The 21,598-nt window shown below is 38.5% G+C and overlaps 3 protein-coding genes across 3 annotated transcripts; all 3 read right to left on the minus strand.

The window, feature by feature from the left end:
- Positions 1 to 1,045: 1,045 nt before the first annotated feature.
- Positions 1,046 to 7,025, minus strand: polr1c (RNA polymerase I and III subunit C). The gene is made up of 9 exons (XM_077582459.1): positions 6,916 to 7,025; positions 6,529 to 6,600; positions 6,093 to 6,200; positions 5,752 to 5,884; positions 5,486 to 5,617; positions 5,104 to 5,256; positions 3,823 to 3,972; positions 2,222 to 2,338; positions 1,046 to 1,262 (listed from the first exon to the last, which is right to left on the minus strand). Exons 1-9 carry the CDS (start codon positions 6,985 to 6,987, stop codon positions 1,132 to 1,134), a joined length of 1,068 nt encoding a protein of 355 aa, XP_077438585.1. The 5' UTR covers positions 6,988 to 7,025; the 3' UTR covers positions 1,046 to 1,131.
- A 717-nt stretch (positions 7,026 to 7,742) lies between these two features.
- fbxo28 (F-box protein 28) lies at positions 7,743 to 15,518 on the minus strand. The gene is made up of 5 exons (XM_077582458.1): positions 15,293 to 15,518; positions 13,781 to 13,890; positions 13,182 to 13,320; positions 9,864 to 10,059; positions 7,743 to 8,538 (listed from the first exon to the last, which is right to left on the minus strand). Exons 1-5 carry the CDS (start codon positions 15,479 to 15,481, stop codon positions 8,036 to 8,038), a joined length of 1,137 nt encoding a protein of 378 aa, XP_077438584.1. The 5' UTR covers positions 15,482 to 15,518; the 3' UTR covers positions 7,743 to 8,035.
- Positions 15,519 to 16,383: 865 nt separating this feature from the next.
- aprt (adenine phosphoribosyltransferase) lies at positions 16,384 to 21,307 on the minus strand. Its single transcript, XM_077581059.1, has 5 exons — positions 21,099 to 21,307; positions 19,940 to 20,043; positions 19,253 to 19,386; positions 18,240 to 18,318; positions 16,384 to 16,809 (listed from the first exon to the last, which is right to left on the minus strand). The coding sequence occupies exons 1-5, from the start codon at positions 21,185 to 21,187 to the stop codon at positions 16,670 to 16,672; spliced, it is 546 nt and encodes a 181-aa protein (XP_077437185.1). The 5' UTR covers positions 21,188 to 21,307; the 3' UTR covers positions 16,384 to 16,669.
- Between the last annotated feature and the right edge of the window lie 291 nt (positions 21,308 to 21,598).

The raw sequence follows: 21,598 nt of genomic DNA on the forward strand, positions 1-21,598 counted from the left end.
AATATTGGTGACTGTAATGTTGTTGTGTTCAAAGAAGCGTTCACTTACCTTTTTTATGCTAGCTACCACTAGCTTGCTTTTATTTCTAACTCCCTTCTCGTCACGGAAATCCTCAGGCCCCTTGAGGCTATGCTGCCATCTATGGGTCAGCACATACCATTACAGCGGTCATTCATAAAAGTTGTCTGATTTAAGACGACATACACTTACATGAAGAGTTTTCGACGGCAAGCATTTCGATGAGTTTCTCGTGGAAAAATGCACACAAAGTTTGCCTGGGAGCAAATTTGCACCTGATTCACCAGACCTGACAATGGATTTGCGCCAAGAACACAACAGTATAGTAACAGTTGCGAAAAAGATAAAATCATCAGAAAGTGTTTACCTCATTTAGCACCCTTAAGCTGTAGTGAGCGGAGAGGATGACGTCATTCGTTCAATCATTTATTGTAAAAAAAACAAAAAACAAATTATTGGTGCAATTAGTTTTTAATAGTTTGAGAGGTTGACGCGGACATACAGTAGAGATGGATTGTCATATAGCATAACAGACTGTTAATGCATCGGTCACGTGAAAATGACCGCAAAATGCCAACATTTTGGATTAACTTAATTCAAGTGAGCATATTAAGTTTAATGAATTTATAAATTATTAAACTTAATATATTCACTTTGGATTAACTTAATTCTATCGTGTGTTACCAATTGAAGCAATTTCATTAAATTGGTCAATTCAATTAGCAATCTAAATTTGGTTCAACAATTCTTTTTTTAGTGTGCAGCATTACTGCGAAGGGAATTAAATATTTGTCGTCAGATGGTTTTCAGGCCGCGCATTAGCTGTTCTGGCATTTCCAGACGGTTATCTTTTTAAACGATACCGTTTCACATCACAGCACTTTTTCTTAAAGACGTGTTCAAATTCGCCATACGATGAAAATGAATACAAAATGAATGTAGTCACCCTTTATCATATTGTACATCTCATAATAAAATACACTGCAACATTCATAACATTATCAATAAATGAAAACAAAATGAGAAATGTTTTTCAAAAAGAAGTTTATTTGCAAAAGCGAGGTTTGACAGAACAATTCCACTCAACGTCAAGTTCACCGCAATAGAGTTAATTCACAGTGTTTTACCTTGTGCAGGTAAAGAGTCCAGTACATTAAGGAATCTCTGACACTTTGCCATGAGGACTTTGATACCTTCGGTGAGGAGGACATTCGGGGGGAGGATTCCTGTAGACTCCACAGAAACTGTATGCAAATGAAAACATTCATTAAAGAACAATAAATATGAACAATTTGTTAAACCTCCGAAACTTTATTTCCCATAGGAAATAACGTTAATGCAATTCATCCATTCCTAAACTCCAAAAAACAGAAAATTTAAATTTTAATTTATTTCTAATTAAATTAAATGTATTTATGAGAGAATAAAATGTTAATGGTTGCTTTATGGCACTGTTGTCTTTCTTTGGGTCATAGTGAAGAAAATTGTCGTGGAAAAATCAAAATGCACTCGCGAAAATCAAAGCACGGAGTGTTCACAGTCTGACTCGAAATGAGCAGTGCATCGTCTCGAAGACGACGTCTGTATTATCTGCATGACTCATATCCTTGAAGGTTGCTGGTGTGTGTGTGTCCCCTCCCCTTTAGAGCAGCAACATCTATGTAAACTTGGGAAAATCTTATTTAAAAAGAGAGGACTCGGCGGATGCGCTCAGAACGGGCAGGAGATTGCAATCCGTGCACATCTCTGTCCGCTCTCCTCACCAGCAAAAATAATCTTAATCTCATTTTCCTTCCTTGTCTGTTGTTTATTAAATGTTCTCGGTTAACTCATTCACTGCCATTGACGGTTATAGACGTCAAAGATTAATTTTTACTGGGCTGGCGGCGAATGAGTTAACTGAACTTGACACAATTATTCGATTTTTAAAACCTTGGAAGAAAAAAAATAGTAGGTGCCAAACTGCGAAAATACATCAACTGTAGCTTTAGATTTTAATATCACCATCAGATGTCAAAAATTGCACGTTTGTCATATATCTGGTTAGGAAGTGCATAGTCCTATGTGGTCCTCGAGTAGCACTGTTGAACAATTGTTTGTTCAAACATTGCTAAAGAGAGTTCACCTCACCAGGACTAATACACGGCAGCATCAGTTTACAACCTTCAATACACATGACATGCAAAAAAATAAATTGTCTTACAGATGAAATGGTCTCGCACTCGTCCAAATTTCACCAGATTCTTTAGGTCATCGTGGCGGAGAAATTCTCTACTGCATGTATCCAGGCGACTGTTCACTACTTTAGCAACCTTGCTCCCTGAGGAAAAACAAATATTACATTTAGAACTTTTAGACTAAGTTCTAAACATAAATACATTATGACAGGGTCTGCAACTAAGTTTGACCCCGGACATAATTCTTTTTTTTATTTCAATCACGGACCAAAATTACATTTGGATTTTTTTTTTTATTATTAGCAGGTTAGGCCAGCTGCAATTCAACGTCAAGTCAGACGCCACAACGGTTGCTTCCGAGGGATCATTTCCAGAGGTGGGCAGTCCGTCACTGAAGGACCCCCGTTTTGCTGACGAATGACACAAAACTTAAAAATAAAATAAAATGGCGGACTAGGCAATGATCCATCAAGAGTAATCGTCATTCACCACAGACGGATTTGCTGATGAGTGTTTTGTTACCATTGTTATGCAAAATAATTATTTAGCACGTATTAACATAAGTTTATACTGTATTGTGGACACCAGTATTTTCTTCAACAAAGGGTTTTTCACTTCTTGTAGATGAAGCAATACAATTCTTGTTAACTGGAAAAATAAACAAACTCTGAATAATCGACCAATGGTCTAACCTCCTCATAAATCACATTTTAATGGAAAAAATATCTGCCTCAAATAAAAACCAAATATCAAAATTTATAGAAACATGGTCTACGTATATAGAATTTTTTAAACTAATTCTGGTTACTTAATTCTGTCTGTTAGCGAGAGCCACTACATCGTGATAACTTACATTGATGTTTCTGCATTTGGCAATTTATTATTATATTATATTATTAGTATGGGATTTTTTTTAATGGGCTTTAGGTGAACTGATGAATACACACATGCTCGCACGCACGCACATACAATATATATATAAAAAAAATTTTTTAAAGAAAAATGAGGAAAAAAAAAAAATTTTTTTTTAAAAAAAGGAGAGCAATGACGATGTCAAATCGAATGAACAATACTGAGCTCTCCTTAGAGAGAGAGAAAAAAAAAAAGATGAAGCAATACCAAAGTGACCTTGACTGATAAGCCAGCTGGGAACAGACTGCTTGCTTTCCTGTCTAGCTGACCCTCCCTTTCTCCTCCCAAAACCTAAAGAATCTTCCCATGATTCTTTCTGCACACTGCCTCACAGACCACCATCTTGTAGACTGCTCTGTTAGACTTGTGCATATTTGAAGCTTCAAATAAAAAGAAACCCAAAAGACAAATTGTTTTCCAGACCGTTTCATTCATCTCGCCTACCCGCGAAAAATTCCGCAACTCACTTAATGGATCGATACTGCGGATTAGAACAAAAAAAAGATGGCAATATTTTTGCCAAACGACATTTTGTCCCAGCCCTAGTTCATACTGAGACAAAAACACAATTATACTGCGGCACTTTAAATACTGTGAATATTTTGGCATCCCTAATTACAGGTATCAGTTTTTTTTCCCATCAACGCCATTTGGCCAGCCAGAAATAACCAGCGGCAGGCAATTATAGCCCGGTATAAGGTTAAGATAATCTTACCATTAACATCTTCCAATTCTATAACTCCTTGTGAAAAGCAGCGTTTTAGGCGTTCTGCCTTCTCTCCCTGCACTGTATCAAGGAGGGTGATCTCGGGCAGGAGGCGGTAACTCGCTGTGGCCACAGGAGAGAATTTCGCATGATCCTTCCCTGTTGGGAGAAGAAAAACACTTCAGTAGCACCATATGGTGTAGAAAGCGCAATATAAGATAAGATAATAAGGTCTATTTACCATTGCCATAATGCACTGATGGACGAGCCTGAATGAACCCACTAATTCCATGTCATATTATTGCAAACAGTATTGAGAAACTGGAGTTTAGCTTAGGGCTACGAAATACATTAAGTTGATGAATTGGTCATTTTACAAAACAAATTTTTGAAAATGAGCTAAATCTTGAAATCCATTTTTCGTAAATTCTTATTGTTTTTTTTGTTTGTGTTTTTTGGGAGGATATTAACTCATTCACCGCCATTGACGGCTATAGACGTCAAAAATTCATTTGAACTATTTCTATTAGTTGAACATTTTTTTCCACTTTTGTTAACAAGAGTATGAAAACCTAGATTTTTTTATTTTTATTTTTTTAAATACAGATATAAAATGTGTGATTAATCGTGAATTAACTAGGGAAGTCATGCGATTAATTACAATTTAAAAAAAATGAATCGCCTGATGCAACTTTATATATTTATTAAAAATTCGGGGCGTCAGGCGATTACATTTTTTTATCGTTTTAGGCACTGATACAAAATCAGAAAATGACGTATCTTATTTCTTGTTTAACTCTTTGACTGCCAGACGTTTTCAGAAAAGGGATGCCGTGGGTGCGAGCCGATTTAAGCATTTTTGACTGATCTTTCAAGGTCCACAGAAAATTATGTGTTTGGACTATGGAAACACACATACTACCAAATGAAAGATTGGACTCTCATCTTTCATCAGAAAAAAAAAGTTTGTTTCTACCTTATTCCGTTTTTCAGTAATCAACAATAGAAAATGGTTAGTTTCACCTCTGTTTTGAAACAAACGTCTTTTAACGTCTTTGGCACCCCTCCATGGGATTTTACTAAACGTTATTTAACGTTTTTGGCAGTCAAAATGGCAAGGCACTGAAAATGATTACATAAAAAATGAAACATTTCAATGAATCTTCATGACTTAACTTTCAAAAAGGCTAATAATTGATGCATTCGCACCATTTCAACTTTGAGATTACAAATGATTTATGCGCTAAGCACAACTGGCAATCAATTTACTGTTCACTTAATAGTACTCACCAATTCCTTTGACACAATGCATGACAATGTCAAGTTCCTGTCCTGGACGGAGCAGCGCTATAAGGATGTCGTCATGTACTGGTCCAATGCTGGAGTCAGCAAACACATCTGCCTGGTTACCAATTGGAACCCACTTAATGTCTCTGGAATAGACTACAAAAACGACAAGTGACAATTACCAATAAGGACAACCTGGCAAAAAAGCCTTGCTAAACTTCAGTTTTAAATTTAGTATCAGTTTTTCTTCAGTTTCGTTTGAGTGAACAAAATAATTGTTTGATAGATTTACAGTACTTTGGCACCGTAAGCTTGTAATGTATGATGACTACTTACAGCATCATGATTCACTGCCATGTCCACTCTTCTTTGGTGTTAGTCTTACCTTTGTTGTTTAAATAGAGTTCCTGCGGATCAGAAGAATCTTTGCTTGCTTTAGCGTTCCTGTGGCATTTAATCTTCAGGCTTAGCTTAATTGTGTCAATTTCTGAAACGTCCTCCTCTGTAGACTCCTTATCTAAAATACAAACATAAGCAAATATGACTTACACATTTCTTGCATAAAATGTCCCAGTGTTGACAATACAGCGAACCAGCAGCAGTCGCTGTTCGGGCCCTAATTATATATTTAAAAGATGGATGAGGGCTTACCAGTACTTCTGTACTCAAACAGAAAGGGGTCAGCTTTGATGGGGACGAGGCCTAATCTCTGCGCCAGCACTTCATCTTGGATGATAGATGTGTTGTTATAAATAAAAACCTTTTCAATAGCCATGGTGGGCACCTAGGAGCACAATTAAATGTTCCCATAAAAGTAATTCATGACAACGGATTCCTTTTTTCCCCCAACGTGTCCCATTTGGGGTCGCCAAAAATTAAAGTCTACCTTCTGCATCTTTCTCTCTAACAGCAACTGCCTATAGAGTATCTCTCTATTGAATATTTATATTTCTTAATCAGATTTCATATGGCATCATGTATAGAAAACAAACCTCCGCTAGTAAGATCCTTCTGAAGGCATTGGCAATAGCTGCATCGATCCCCACCATGTCAAACACCATCAAGTTCTCAGTGAGCTCTTCAATATCAATTCTGAAGCCCTGCAAAACATGTCAGCATGTAATTACTGCAATACAGTACATTCATGAATATATTGTTCAACTGGTAAATAGGCTTTAACTTGTAAAGCGCTTTTACACCTTGTACTCAAGCGTTTTAAATGGGACCTGATTTAGGTTTTTGATCATTAATATGCATTTCCCCAGCCTGACATGCTTTCCTTGCCTATAGCTGTTTGTGTTAACACAGCACCCTCAAATGGGCTGTTTTAGTAGATTGATCATCTATGTGTATCTATAATAAATTACATTTCAACCAACTAGCCACTCAGCAACCAGGAAGCATAAATTAAAACAAACAGATATATACCTTTTGGAATTTCCGCATATTCCAAGTGTCATCATAGCCAGGGTAGTTTCCAGGGAAATCAGTTGTGTGAACCTAAATTCACCAGAGCATCAGTAAACACAGAATTATTATGAACATGTTCATAGATGTGTTGGTAGGTTAAAACAAACAACTTTAGCGTTGTCGGAAATCTTTGGTTTCTCCATCACTCGTTGTCGCGCTAATAATGGCAAAATAGTGCTAGGTGGCAAAAATATTCACTTCGTTAGCAGAGGCATTCACGACCACTACTATAAACTAGCAATCTTTGTACTCCGGAACTATGATCGTTCATCCGACATTAACTAAGATTGTTTTTTTGTTAACGTGGATCACAGAATATTATGGAAAAACGTAAACATAACTCACATTTCTCACGTTAAAGTCTCCCAAAATAACCCGATTACGAACTTCCTCCACGTTCCTAGTGAAATCCGCCATTTTTTTTCTTCTTCGTCTTTTTTTCTTGTTCTTCTTCTTGTAAATAGGAGGAGCCATGAGGAGGAGCCATAAAACCACAGGTCGGCCATCTTACTCCTCCCATCTCGCGAACAGACTACTTTATAAACTGTATCTATACTTACAGATTAGACAGTTCACAAATGTAAATGGTAAAACAAAAAGCCATCCATTGTTTTGTTGAATTGCAGTCACACTTTGCTTCTTTGTCAATCTTGAAGGATTTGAATACAGATTATCAAATGCTTTGTGAAGAGGTATTTTCCAAATTTCCTCCTGTAAACATTAAGCATAAACATAGAATTTTTTGCATGTATTTAAGGCAAGTTGTAAAACGTTGGAAGTCCTCTTGTTTATGATTCACACATTCATAACATCATACTGTTTCTGCTAATTAGTCTCAAATGTTCTCAAAATTTTGGTAGTATAAATGTATAGGATTGCATGCTGAGAAACGTTTCTTGGGAGTGCTAATATGGCAGCATCAGCAGCTTCTCAGTCCTACTTAACCTCATGATCCACAAGTGATAGACGGCGAACTAATGTTACATGCCGTAAATTGTTATCAGGCTTCATGCAAAGCTTGCTAATTAGCTGATCATTTGAAACACCTGTTTTGCCGGAAATGGAAAACAGGCTGGATAGGGTTACTCAAGGTCGGTGGTTGAGAATCACTGGTCTAAACTTGCGCGAAATCTCATGACATTTTGAATAAGCATCAGATCAGGCACAAAAAAAAAAATACATATGTATTTATTTTTCCATTTTCAATAACATCTTAAATCCCATGTGCCAGTACCCCGACGTGCAAGTACCTCAAAGTGGCCCAGGCTGCAAGCTCGCAGCCCTAGTTGAGTTTGAGTTTTAAACATTTGACAGACGAGATTCTTTCTGTAGCTTTGGAGTCATGAATTAAGGACCAAATGAATAACGAATCATTTTCAAGCTACCATGAAAACATGAACACAAAGATAAATCGAATACAGATAAAAGTATAAACAGTCTGTCCTTATATTTAAATAACACGGTCTCATTTCTTACTACACAAACGTTTCGATTTTCGTAAAAGGTCCGAGCTTTTTCTGGTGCGCTTTAATGACGGCTCTCCCTCATAAGCCAGCTCTCTGGCTGGAGAGGACACTTCTGCCCTGACGCTTGCCAACCCCATGGCCGTAAGACTGGAAGCAGTGGCGGGCACAGCAGCATTGTTGGACGTGGAGGGGACGGACGTGGTCGCGGATCCTCCCATAGAGCTACTGTCCATTAGTTCACGGAGTTTGTGCTCCAGTTCGGCAAGTCGGGCATTCTGTTCACCAATGACCTGTGTCTGTTCAAGCAGCTTCTGCTCTTGGTCCTGCAGCTGCTTCTGCTGCTCTAACTGCTTGACACGAATTTCTTGCATTTCTCTGCGCAAAACGGTCACAGATGCGCCGTTGACCTTCACCTGCTGCTGCACCTTGGTCATCTCAGAACGCGATGGGGCGTTCTTAGCCAGCAAGGACATGGTGGCGAGAGAACTTGATGGACCTGCCACTGATAAGAAACAAAATGCAGTAATTATCACGCTGTTGTGAAAAGGGGAAATCAACCGAGAAATATTCTTTACAATAATAAGTCTAAACACGGCATTCTGATTAACTCAATTAATTTGAACTATTTCTATTTAACATTTTTTCCACTTTTGTTAAGAGTATGAAAACCTAGAATTTTTGTTGTTGTACATTTAGAACAGATATAAAATTTATGATTAATCGCGAGTTAACTATTGAAGTCATGCGATTAATTACAATTAAAAATTTTAATCGCCTTACGCGATTATAGAAAAGATTATTAAAAATTAGGAGCGTCAGGCGATTAAATCTTTTAATCGTAATTAATTGCATGACTTCACGAGTTAACTCACGATTACTCAATTTTTTTTTATCTGTTCTAAATGTACAATAAAAAATTCTAGGTTTTCATACTCTTGTTAACAAAAATTTGAAAAAAAAAAGTGAAACTAATAGAAATAGTAAATGAATATTTGACATCTATAACCGTCAATGGCAGTGAATGAGTTAATATTGCGTTTGTGGAACATGAGTTAAGCAGCAAAATCCATCTGTTTTAATCCATCTACTTTTTCCAAAGTATTTTTCTCATTAAATTTATTATTAGCGGGCGCTTACGCCCACACGGAAGTAGATAGTAGGCAAATTTTCACACTGGCGTGAGCACACCGGTAGCCGTGTTACTGTAAATGTAGCGTTTACATTCTATTTATGCAGTGGCGGCGACCCGCCAATCCTAAATCGTATCCACCGCGTCTTCAGATTTCCAATTAAAGCAGTTGGAGGCTGCAGAGCCTCTCTCAATCAACACAACGCCATCCCGAAATCATATTCAATTGCTAATTAAGGACGCCAAAGAAACGAACGATGCGGCACAAGTCTACGGCGTTAGCAGTTAGCCGCTAATGTAAACATTGACGTCTATTGCAACACGCCAGGTACATTCAGATCACATGATGTGCACCAGGGTTCTATTTTAGGCCCTGTGCTATCCATTGAGCCATTTTCAGCAGTAAAAAGTTAATATTTTGTCCACAATGACTTCATTATTTTTCTTGTACAATAAAGCTAATTTTTCCACTTCCTGTCAACTGATGATGACATCACCTGTGCTGAGTAGAAGGTAATGGCCATCAAACCCAGAAAACGGGTGAACCGCCGAAATTCGCCCCAAAAACAAAAACTTATTTTTTTACGCTCTCTACTACGCGGACACTCAGCTATCGCGGGTGGGCGTGGAATGTAACACAGCTGAAAAGTGAGGGAACGCTGTATGCATAAATGAATTTATGAAAAGGGAGAGACTACCAGGAGAAGAACCAATGAGACGCCCAGATAAGTCGGCTCCGGGCAGCTTCTTCTTCAGAATGGGAACAATCTTTTCATCAAAATACTCCATTGCCATGGAGGAGATGTCCCTCAATTCTTGCAGCACCTCATGAGCTCGCTGCGGAGCTCGAGTCGAGTTCACATATCGGAGAACACGGTAGATCTCATCTATGACCTGACGAGAGAAAACAAAGACAATACTGCATGATGACTTAAAAAGACAGGAACCTAGTAATAAACATTAATAGCAATTAGATATGGTAAATATTAAGACTTAAAATAGAGAATGCAATTTCTGGAGAAATTGCGTGTGAAGGCTGATGATCTCAATGAAAAACCGTAGCATGGTATCCAGTGGTATAGAATGCCATGGAATAATATTAAATGACCTGAAATGAGCTGAACATGTTGAAGTTGTAATGGTTTGAATCAGTCTGAAAATGTACAAGAAGTTGAAGGAGCGGAAAACAGCGGAATAATTAAAAGTATAGTGCGACGGATACGTTATGGCCTGTCCGAAACCTTTCTGGGCGGAGACTCAAACGTTTTTCCTCCAACCAAGTCGCGGAGGCAAGCGACTACCCAGTGGCATTAAAATTATGCAAATATCGCTGTGCCAACCCTAGCTCCTGATTGGTGGACCGGTTTCCCGCTAGTTCCTGGTTGGCTGCCGTCCTCTGCGTGAGTTTTAAATGTTGTGTTCGCAAACAGCAACAGAAATCAGTGAGACAATATCTTAAAAAAAAGAAAAGAAAAAAGGTAGCAAGGCAACAAAGATGCAAGGACTTGTAGTCATAGTTGTAGTACTTTAAGTAGTAGTAGTACTTGTATCACTTGTAGTAGTACTTGTAGTAGTACAGTGGTACCTTGGCTCACGAACTTAATTGGTTCCCACAGAGAGTATGTGAGCCGAAAAGTTCGTCTTCCAAACAAGTATTTCCCATAGAAAACCATTGAAATGAGAATAATCCATTCCCAGGTCCCCATAAAACACAATTTTCTACTAGAAAAGCCTTAAAACTACACAAAATATACCTTATTTTATGTATAATAAATGTGCTATTGTATTGTAATTAAAGAAATACACTGTACTGTATAATAAAGCGTTTTTATTTGCAAAACTTGCAACTTGCCTTTGTGATGGTACAGTAGTTGAAGGCTTGATGGAATGGAGTGGGAGGAGGAGGGAGGGAGGGAGTTACTGTTTGGAAGGAGAGTCCTCCGGTGTGGCTTCTCTTCTTTGCTTCTTAGGAGACTCTTTATCCTTGTTGCTGACTAAAAACCTCTTAACTCTTTTACTGCCAAAGACGTTAAATGACGTTCTGCAAAAACCTACGGAGGAGCGCCAAAGACGTTAAAAGACGTCCTCCCATTTTTTTTTTTTTTTGAAACGGGTGCTGGGAAGGCTTGCGGAGCTTGCGGAGCTCTCCTGAAAGTTTTAAGCAGGTTTTTTGAGCCTAATGACTATTTTTGGCCCCTAGAGGGCAGCGATGACTCTCTTTTGACAAGATCGGGTGGGCGTCAGTAGAGGCGGAGCTAGAGCGTTGAGCAGGAGATCAGAATGGAAAACAAAGGAAAAATGGCGGCCGGTCGCGAGGAGCTAACGCCAGAGCCGTTTTTTTCAAAGACCAAAAGCATCGCTAAAAAAGCACATTGTTGATGACGATGATCATCATCGATGATGAAGATGATGGTGACTCCGTGGTTGGAAAGCATTGACGCGGCAGTAGAAGACGTTAGATGGAGCTAGATGGAGGAGGGAACGGGCAATGGCGAGCGTTTGCAAGCAGCTCTACACTTACAAGACGAAAGGCATCGACCAACGCTAAAATAGTACATTGATATCCATGATGATGAAGGTGAATCCGAGCTTGACGGCGAAATTGGAACCGCTGACGCGGCGGCTATGACGGTGTCGTAACGCGGAGCGCAACCGAGCACGCACAGGCGGACGTTCGATCGGACGACGGAGAGTGCCCCGAGTCCAATGCATATTCATCGGAGGAAGTGTGTACAGTCTGCTACTTGCTTTTTATTCCCCGGAAAAAAAGGCCGTCAAGAAAGTGTAACGTTTGCACGCAAAACGGACCAATGTGAAAGTGAAAGTAAACTGTTGTGCGAGTCCTGGCGTCTCCTTGCACGCAGGAGAGCGTTACAAAAGGAAAAACTGTATTTGAAACATCCACATAATTGTAAGTAGTACCACAGTTGCACACATTTGTAAATAGTTTGCGAAATTGTTTTGTCAAATTGTTACACTGTTGAATGGAAATAAACGTATTTTGCAATCAAAAAACACTTTTTCATTGTTGGTGAAAGCGTTTTACAGAAGTAAAGCACTATTTAGGTGTTTGTGGCATCATTCATGGACAAAAAGAAGTGTACAATTCACTAGAGTGCATGAAATAACATTGTTTCACAAAAAGCTCTTTTTCTCCGTTTTTTGTTTCAAAAGAGAGAATTTCGGTGAAAGTAACCATTTTCTATTGTTGATTACTGAAGAACAGAATAAGGTAGAAACAAACTTTTTTTTCTGATGAAAGCTGACAGTCCAATCTTTCATTTGGTAGTATGTGTGTTTCCATAGTCCAAACACAACATTTTCTGTGGACCTTGAAAGATCACTCAAAATGCTTAAATCGGCTGGCACTGGCGACAACCCGTTTTTGAAAACGTCTGGCAGTCAAAGAGTTAATTGACACCTGTTGGTAGACTTAGCGTACTGGTACTGGGACGCTAGGTCACACAAACGCGCACCTCGTTCGTGTTTGTCGATGATCTCCTTCTTCTGCTCGACCGTAATTTTCTTCAATGTCTTCTTAGGCTTAACACTAGCCTTTTGTGGGGTCTTTTTCGGTCCCATGGTAGCAAAAGTACACTCCAAAAGTACTCCAAATGATCCAAAATGTCTACCGAACACAAACCACGTCCGCACTCAAACAAAGGGGGCGACGAACTGGGACGCGGTGAGCGTGCGTCAGCTTCTCGTGATTTCTCGTGTCGCGAGATTTGGTTCGTCCGCCGAAAACTAGTTCGTCGGCCGAGACAAAATGCTCGCGAATTTAATGTTCGTGAGGCGAAAGGTTCGTGAGCTGAAGCGTTCGTGAGCCGAGGTACCACTGTACTTGTAGTAGTACTTGCATCATTTTTAGTAGTACTTGTAATTTTTTTAGTAGCACTTGTAGCAGTAGTAGTACTTGTATTACTTTTAGTAGAACTTGTTACTTTTAAGTAGCATTGAACATCCCTAGTTATTACAAATGTGACTTTTAGAGTCATTGAGTTTGCATCGCAAACCTTTCCAGGGATGAAGCAGCAGAGGGTGGAGTCAACATATTTCATGAACGTCATGTTAAGAAGAGAAAGGCGCGTCTCCACAGCAGCGAGGATGTCAGCATGACGAGCCAGTGAGTGGTTCCTCCGTTCAGACTCCCGTCTAGGGGGAATGAAAGTAGTCAAATGGTTGTTTGTTTGTACAATAAAAAGCACAAGATGTGGCTGAAACTTAAAGAGAACCTCAATTAAGCACAAGATGTGGCTGAGACTCTCAAGAGCCTCCATTCAATTTGCATGCGGTCAGCAGAGAGATGCCACAGAGAAAAAATAATCTAATTAAATGATTGGTGCCACAATTTTTTTTTAACCAACTTCTTGAGCAGGGTTAGGGCTTTATCCCAGGTTAAACTTATCATATACCTGACATATTTTTTTTTCATGTTCACAATGGAGAAAAAGCTTAACATGGCTTAATGTTAGCAAAAACTAGGGACAGGCTACAGCCTGGTTTACACGACATGATTCAAAAACTGTCGGCTCTATACAGACGGTCACTTTACGCGACCTTATACTTAAGTCTTAGGGGACGACGGTGACTTCTTCTGACAAGTGACACTCACCTGGGAAGTTGAGCTTTGACTTGCCTCTGACACATGCTGTGATACCGCTCCACCTTAAGGAAGCCCTGATTTAGAACACGTTGGCAGATCATATCCATCCGCTTACAAACCTGGAGAGTATAAACAAATGTACGGTAATGTTATTCTTACAGGGAGCATATTCTCCCCTGTGCTTAACTCATTCACTGCCATAAATTGATGACAATTATTAAAATTTATGGTCGACAGGCGATTAAAAATTTTCATCACATGACTTCACTAGTTAACTCACGATTAATCACAAATGTTATGTCTGTTCTAAATGTACAATAAAAACAAATTCTAGGTTTTCATACTCTTGTTAACAAAAGTGAAAAAAAATTGAACTAATAGAAATAGTTCAAATGAATTTTTGACGTTTATAGCCGTCAATGGCAGTGAAAAAAAAAAATATATTATTAAAAATTGGGGGCGTCAGGTGATTATAATTTTTTAATTGTAATTAATCGCATGAGCATAAAGAGCATATTCTCCCGTGTGCTTAAAGGGGTACCCAATCACAAATCAACATTTTTTGCCGATATTAAACTTTATTAACGAGTATCTGCTAATGCTGTGTGGCCCCATCTTCAGGTTAATTCATTTCTTCCCAAAAACAAATAAATAAGTTCTATTTTAAATATTACCAGTGTCCCAAAGATGTATTTATATGTTTTTTTATGCTAGCGCATACAAAAGGCTTTGATGCAGCCTCAGAACTGAAGAGAATGCTTGAAGCAATGGTCATCATTACAAAAACGGCCAGCAGAGTACAAGAGATCAACCAGGGCCATGTTGAAAAAAGCTGATTTACCCACAGCAGATTTGTGAATAATGATGAAACGTAGCTATATTCTAATGCTAAGCCTCCTTGACTGCTAATAATATGCATTGGTATCGGCTCTGAAAAAAAAACTATTGGTGTATACCTTGTTATTATTGTGCTTGTCTCTATAAAAACACAAAGGGAAAAAAAGACGTTTCAAATTATTAACTGCAAAAAGCATTTAAGGCTTATGCTCAAATCTATACAACTAGGTTATAGTAGTAGTAAAACCGGCAACTCTTCTTGCTAGCGCTATTTTGACTAGAATTGGTCGATCGTCGGAACAAGTAGTCCCTGCCTCAGTTCACCCCTTCTGTGTACTGTATATTGTTTTGCCACGGAAGATAGGCTGCTATCGGCATTACCATCTTAACCCTAACCATAACCGTCGGAACCGAGGCTGTTATCGTTTTAACTCTAACCATAATTCCCACGTTGTTGTCGGCATTACCAGCCTAACCATAACCTTCAAAAAAAAAAAAAAGTACAAAGCGGGATTAGAAACCATGAACGCGCAAATTCGGGGTGAACGCCTTTATGCCATGAGTTAGTACACATTCACCAGTGCAGAAATTGTACGTGCAATTCTCGCGCGATTCACGGCAAAATAGCGCTTATTAGAGACCTGCCGGTCACGGCAAAATGTCCACTTCGTTTGTTGTTCTTACCGAGCGCAGCACACTGATTTCATCGTAAGACAAAAAATTGAGGATTGCCTCGATGGCCACAATAGGTAGTCCTAGAAGAGGGTTGTCCTGATGGGTCTGGTCCACTGAAGGAATTGGTTGTTTGAGTGCCGCAACGTCCAAAGGCAAAGAACCAACACGGCCATCTATTCGCTCCACGTTTGTAGCCATTTTAATCTCCGCTTGAGTGGGCGGAAATGACGTGTAGAAAATTATACGTCTTCGTCTTCTTCTTCTGCTGCATTCGAGGATGGTCGGAAGTCGGACTTTTTTTTTTAAAAACGGTTTATTTGCAGTAAGACATACAAACTTGGCAACAATAAATTTTCAATACAAATCAACAATAACTTCCAAGGGAACAGTAGTTCACAAAAAAATAATCTCAAAACCAAACATAGAATGTTTACATGTAATTGTATATTACATACATAAAAATAAAAATAAAAATAAATAAAAGAATAATTAAATGACATTACAGAAATGAAATCAGGACATATTCAACTCAATTTTATCAAAATATTATATATCATTTGTACTTTCGGACGGACGGACGGACAGACAGGCAGGCAGACAGACAAACAGACAGATAGAAAAGCAATAATTCCTTTTCTTTAAGATCTCTTTGCAAAAAGACATTGTAAATAATTGTGTTTCATTTTTTAATAGTGACTTTTAAAAGTATTGGTGATTGGATGTTAATAGTACCAGCTGACTGTGTGCCCAGCCCACATGGAACATGTGACTTACCCATATAAAATTCAACAACAATTCATTTCAGCTTGCCCTGACGAAGGCCTACAAAGGCCGAAACGCGTAGGCAATTTTTTAATCAACTGGCCATGTTTGAATAAAGGCCCTGTGGTCCTTTAAGATCGATAGATTCAGAAGGATTTGCAAATCATACTTATTTACATTTCATACAATATTCCAACTTCATTGGAGTTTGTATGGAGTACATGATGTACAGGTTGAAGAGGGTCAAATTTTCTGATGCAAAATATGTTTGAAAAACCTGATAGCTGCATAATTTGACCCTATAAAGCCTGAACCATGAAATATGAGAGAAAATTCAGTTTCTTTGTAAATAGAGTATTTATTGGTCCTTTTGAACAAACAAATGATTTTTTTTTGAAAATCAACATCTACATGGATTTGTGTCATATTTGACACATCCAGCCACAATGCTTTAAATTTATACATCTATAACTCTCAAAATACATCAGGGTTTTAAGGGGGGTGGGGGGTGGGGGTATTCTCATGAACTAGAGGGCTCAAAATGTATTGTATTTAATATGATACGTTTGGCTTTATAGTTTAATTAGGGGGTTAGAGTTAGGGTTAGAAAGAATGCAATCATACTCAGTACTGAACCAGAGAGAATACACTGTGTGGTTTCAGTCTGTCAATACCTTTCAGTTCAGTCAGCTCAATAACGACCATGCAGCCTTGAATTTCTGCATTCTGTTTCTTCATTAGTTCACAAGCTGCAAAGAGAGTACCTAGAACCAAGACAAAACGTCTTAAACAGAAGGCACAAAATAACATCTGTCGATTAACATCCAGTGGAGGACTTTTCATTAGGCCAAGGATTAAGCAAAACAATTTAATTTGACTTAAAAAAAAAAAAATTTTTAATTGACTGCGGTCAATTAACACAAATTTTGCAGGGCAGTAGGGCGCGCACTGATTCTTTTTTTTAGTATACGGCCACTCTAGGAGGGTAATTGGGAATGCGAAAAATTTAAAATATTTCATACTTAAAAACATCAATTTGATGTATTTTGAGACATAAACATCAAGCAGACTTAAAAGAGCGTATCAATGTACTGTATAATAAAATATTTATCTATACATGTTACGTCATATAAGCAGGGTTGGGAGGCTTACTTTTAAATTGTATTCTTCTGATACAGTTTCTAGTTTTTTTTTTTGTTAGTAACGTAATCCAATCAATCACCATACTATTAAAACAATGCAACTTGGACAGAAACGTGGACCCCAACTATTTGCAGGGGATAGAGACCGGATTGGACCGCAAATAACGAAAATCAATGTGTAATTGACGGACGGGCGGGTGGACGGATGGACACGGATGGATGGATGGATGGATGGGCGCGGATGGGTGGTGAGCTGTTCATCTCAGATACATAGATTATTTATTCAGCCCATGAGGAAAGTAGATATTTAAGACGTTTTTATTGTTATTATGGTGTTTCAATGGTATGATATGTAAGGAATGTGGAACTCTGACTCACATTAGCATATAGCGGGTTAGCAACTAGCTCCTCCGTAGCAGGACGCCGCAGCACGCTGACAGTTCTAACTTTTCATCAGTGAGTAAATTCCAAACAGTGAATAGCGATTACCACTTCCTCTTTCCCCACCTGCATTCAAATTGGCCGCGAAGTGTGTGGAGGACTCGACTGTCGATATGTCCCGTCCGCAATGACACCTAAGACTCTTTATCAAGGGACAAACAGATCCGCCAACTTCTCCTAATACGGCCCTGTTGCTTCTCCGCCGAGATTTTTTTCAAATTAATTTATTATTTATTTACTTAAATGACCTGTTGCTTTGTGTATTGTCTTCTCATTCTAAAGGGCCCCATGCCTACCTTTGCCTGGGGCCCCAAATTTCTTAAATCCGCCCCTGTTCCCACACACAATGGGGTTCCCTGTCGCATGAGGGAAAAAAAGAAAACAGAGCATGTGCACGAGGGAAGCAGCAGTCTTTTTACCATTGACAACCCCCCCACCCCCTTTGTATGAAAAATACTATGACAAATGAAATATGGGGATCAGACTAGATATTTTTCCAGTAGGCACTTCTTTATTTCAGATTTAAACCGTGAGTATGATTTAATATTCTGAAGATTCGATGTTAGTTCAGATTGGCTTGTTAGATGGGGTAACCAAATAAAACATCTCACCTCCAGTTGCGAGAAGGTCATCAAGAAGCAACACTTTCTGCCCAGGTGTCACCGCATCCTCTTGGATCTCTGCTTCTGCCTAGAACAGTACAACAAATGGCATACCTTTTAAGTGGTTTTGTGAAGATATTATGCAGAACCGTGACACTTTTTTAAACATATTTAAGTAGTGTCATTTGATTCAGATAGCAACACAATTCTCGTGTGTGTAGATTTGTTTAATGTTTTTTTTTAAGATGGGAGATTGATTTTGCCCAAATATGACCCAATCTGCCAATTTCTGGGGGATTGACCTGGAAGGACTTGGCTATGTCATATCATTGCTTCAAGTATTGATTGGTCTATTTGTATATTGTTCGCTTTAGCATAGGACTACTTGGCTCATGACTGTGTAATTATTCTAGAATGCGTTATTGTTTTTTTGTGTGTATTTTCCAGTAAAATTTTTACACATACACACAAAACGACGTCAGCGCAACAACAGCACCATAAATTGTATTTGAAAACTGTCTCAAAGATAAAAACCCAGGATGCCCATGATAGTCTGAATCCGGACCTAAATATTTATTAAGGAAAAAAACAGTCTCATAAATAATAGATAACTTTCCTCTAAAGCCTTTGCTAGTCAGAATTCTGACTTTAAAGTGAGAATTTGAATGTGTTTTTTTTTTGTAAAGTGTCTGAATATTCTGAAAAGTGCTATGCAAATAAAAATGTATTATTGTCTGTGTGGATGGGAGAAAGGGGATATAAATTCAGCTGTGGTCCCCCAATTTTTTTCCTTCATGGACCGGTGGTATTTTATGGACAGGCAATAATCTGTTACATTTCTGCTTTAATGATGTGGCCAGCGGTACCGGGCCGTAGACCGGTGTTTACAGACCACTGTGGTGGGGGGCCTGTGCCCCAATAGAGCTTTATGGCTAGAACGCCCTGCTAATAAACTTCATTCAACAGCGTTAAATGCAACTTCTGGTATGTACGTGTGCGTTGGTGCGTGTGCGTGTTTGTACCTGCCCATATTCCAAATCGTATGCCACAGACACGGTGGCTCCTGGAAGTTTTCCTTTCTTCCTGACCATGACAAAACCAACTCCCAGCCGCTGGGCAAGAAGCGGCCCGAACAGGAAACCGCGAGCATCTAAACCTGCCAGTCAAATTCAAACCCACACACAAAGTCACACATTAAGCTAATATTTTTGTACTGTAAAAAATAATCATTCTGATGACAGTTCAGGAATACTTTGTAAATGTCCCTATTGTGACTAATAAAGCTTATCTTACTGAATGATCTATACTCCCTAAAATAGTTGAAGAAGTTTTGTGGCTTAGTGGAATTATTTCACTCCTGCTTGATGTATGACTTGTTGATCAACAGATCATCACGCGCCACACATTTTCAAACGGGCAGGTATTGGCTTTCTGTTCAGAAACGTCCTTAAAAAAGACACCGCTTGGAATCGCTCTTATGTGAAAAACACGTATGTCCATTTTTTTTTGATTTTTGTTTTTGGGATGTCTGCGTTCAGCCACGGCCCTGCTTGGCGCCAGACGACCGAAAGGTGGTTCCATGTAACTCCTCGACCCCAAAAAAGTCAAATGGAAACCCGGGGCCGACCAAGGCCGACTCGGTGTGCAACTTGAAAAATCTAATTATTTACATTTGACGGTGATTTTGTTTGAGAGGTGACGTTTCTTACCTACAATCAGATCGACCTCCCAGTTTTTGGTTTTCACATGCTCTTCAAACAGGTCAATAACTGCTGTTAAGGCAGTTGGATCCTTCAGGATGGGACATATATCTCTGCGGGAGACAAATTACACATTATATACCTATTATGGTCCTTTTTTACCCCTACTTCGCAATTTCCGAAAGGGTATGAAGGTCATATATTTTGAAACAATTTGAGATTGACAAAATTAAAAACATAAGAAAGAATTACCGGTATATATCATTTCCAGTACCTCCCAAAGCAAAAGAGGCCCAATTCAAAATTTTGAACGAAATTTACCCGACAAAGGAGTTTTTAAGACTAATGTTTGACTTTGATTTAAATAATTGTGTGTCCAGTGATGTGAATGTAGAAAACCGGAACCAGGTTTCCTTTCATTGCAATGCAGTACATTCGTTCTGGACTAATTTAAGGAGTTGGTTACAATAAAAAAAAAAAATTGATTTCCTCCTGACAGAAGAGTCTATTTTCTATGATGTGTTTTAAGAAGACAAGAAATTAGAATTTGTTTTGAATGTTTTGTTGCTTTTAGAGAATTTTTTTTATTCATAAGTGCAGATATTTAAAAACGAAACTCTGTCTACTCCACTGGAAAAAAAATACTTTCTATTTTCTAAATCTTTGAAATTGGTCATGGATAGAAAAACCCATCATTTAGTTTGTTTATAGGAAATATTTGATTTGTTATAGAAAGTCCTCTTGCAAATATAATTTATGTCAGCTTTTTATTTTTATTTGTTTTTTTCCCTTCCATTTTCTATGTTCAATTGTATTGTTAGAATGCTTATGCTCAATCTATCACAAGTAATTTGTCATTTGATGATTGAGTGCCTTGTTTGTTTGTGTATAATTGTTCAATAAAAAAAAAAACATTTAAAAAAAAATCCGAGTTCAAGGGGGCGTTCCCGTACACACTTCCTGGTTTGAAGTCGGAAGTCCGACTTCCGACCATCCTCGAATGCAGTAGCCCAGCTTCTCCGCATATACTTCATATCTTTATGTCATACAACTAAACACATACATAACATACTTTTTTTTTTGTAGCGCAATGGAAACCATTCGGTCACCACTACAAGGCACAAAACGTGTTAGGGAGTATTTTGTTAAAACGAAGTATACCGATTACCTGAATAAGATGCCCTTCTTAGGAAAGTCTGGAACGGCATGGATACGTCGACGAAGCAGCTGAATTTTGGATTCTGAGCGTCCTTCCATTGATTTAATAACACGATACTCAAAAGTGCCCTTACGCGTGTGGCGTGAGTTGCCTGAACTGCATTCGGAACGAAATCTGTACCGGAAGTGTACGGCAAAACCACTTGGACAAACTTCCTGCCACGGTCACGGGAGCATCAGGAACACTCACTGGGAGGGGGTTGCGAGTAGTCCGATGGCCCTGTGGATAAATCATGGCGTTTCATAATCCAGTAAAGTACGGAAGACCAAAACTCCCAAAAAATAAATAAAAGTTCAACTAAAACGAATAAATAAATTAAATAAGTAAATAAATAATAAATAAATATAAAAGTTGTAATATATCGTTCAAGAATTGGAGGACGTTTCAAAATTGTCACCAAACATGACTGTTTTGGTTGTGACCAACATTTTTGACCAAAAACTCTTAAT

This window comes from Vanacampus margaritifer, chromosome 12 (assembly GCF_051991255.1).
Source record: "Vanacampus margaritifer isolate UIUO_Vmar chromosome 12, RoL_Vmar_1.0, whole genome shotgun sequence".
In the NCBI taxonomy this organism is placed as follows: Eukaryota; Metazoa; Chordata; class Actinopteri; order Syngnathiformes; family Syngnathidae; genus Vanacampus; species Vanacampus margaritifer.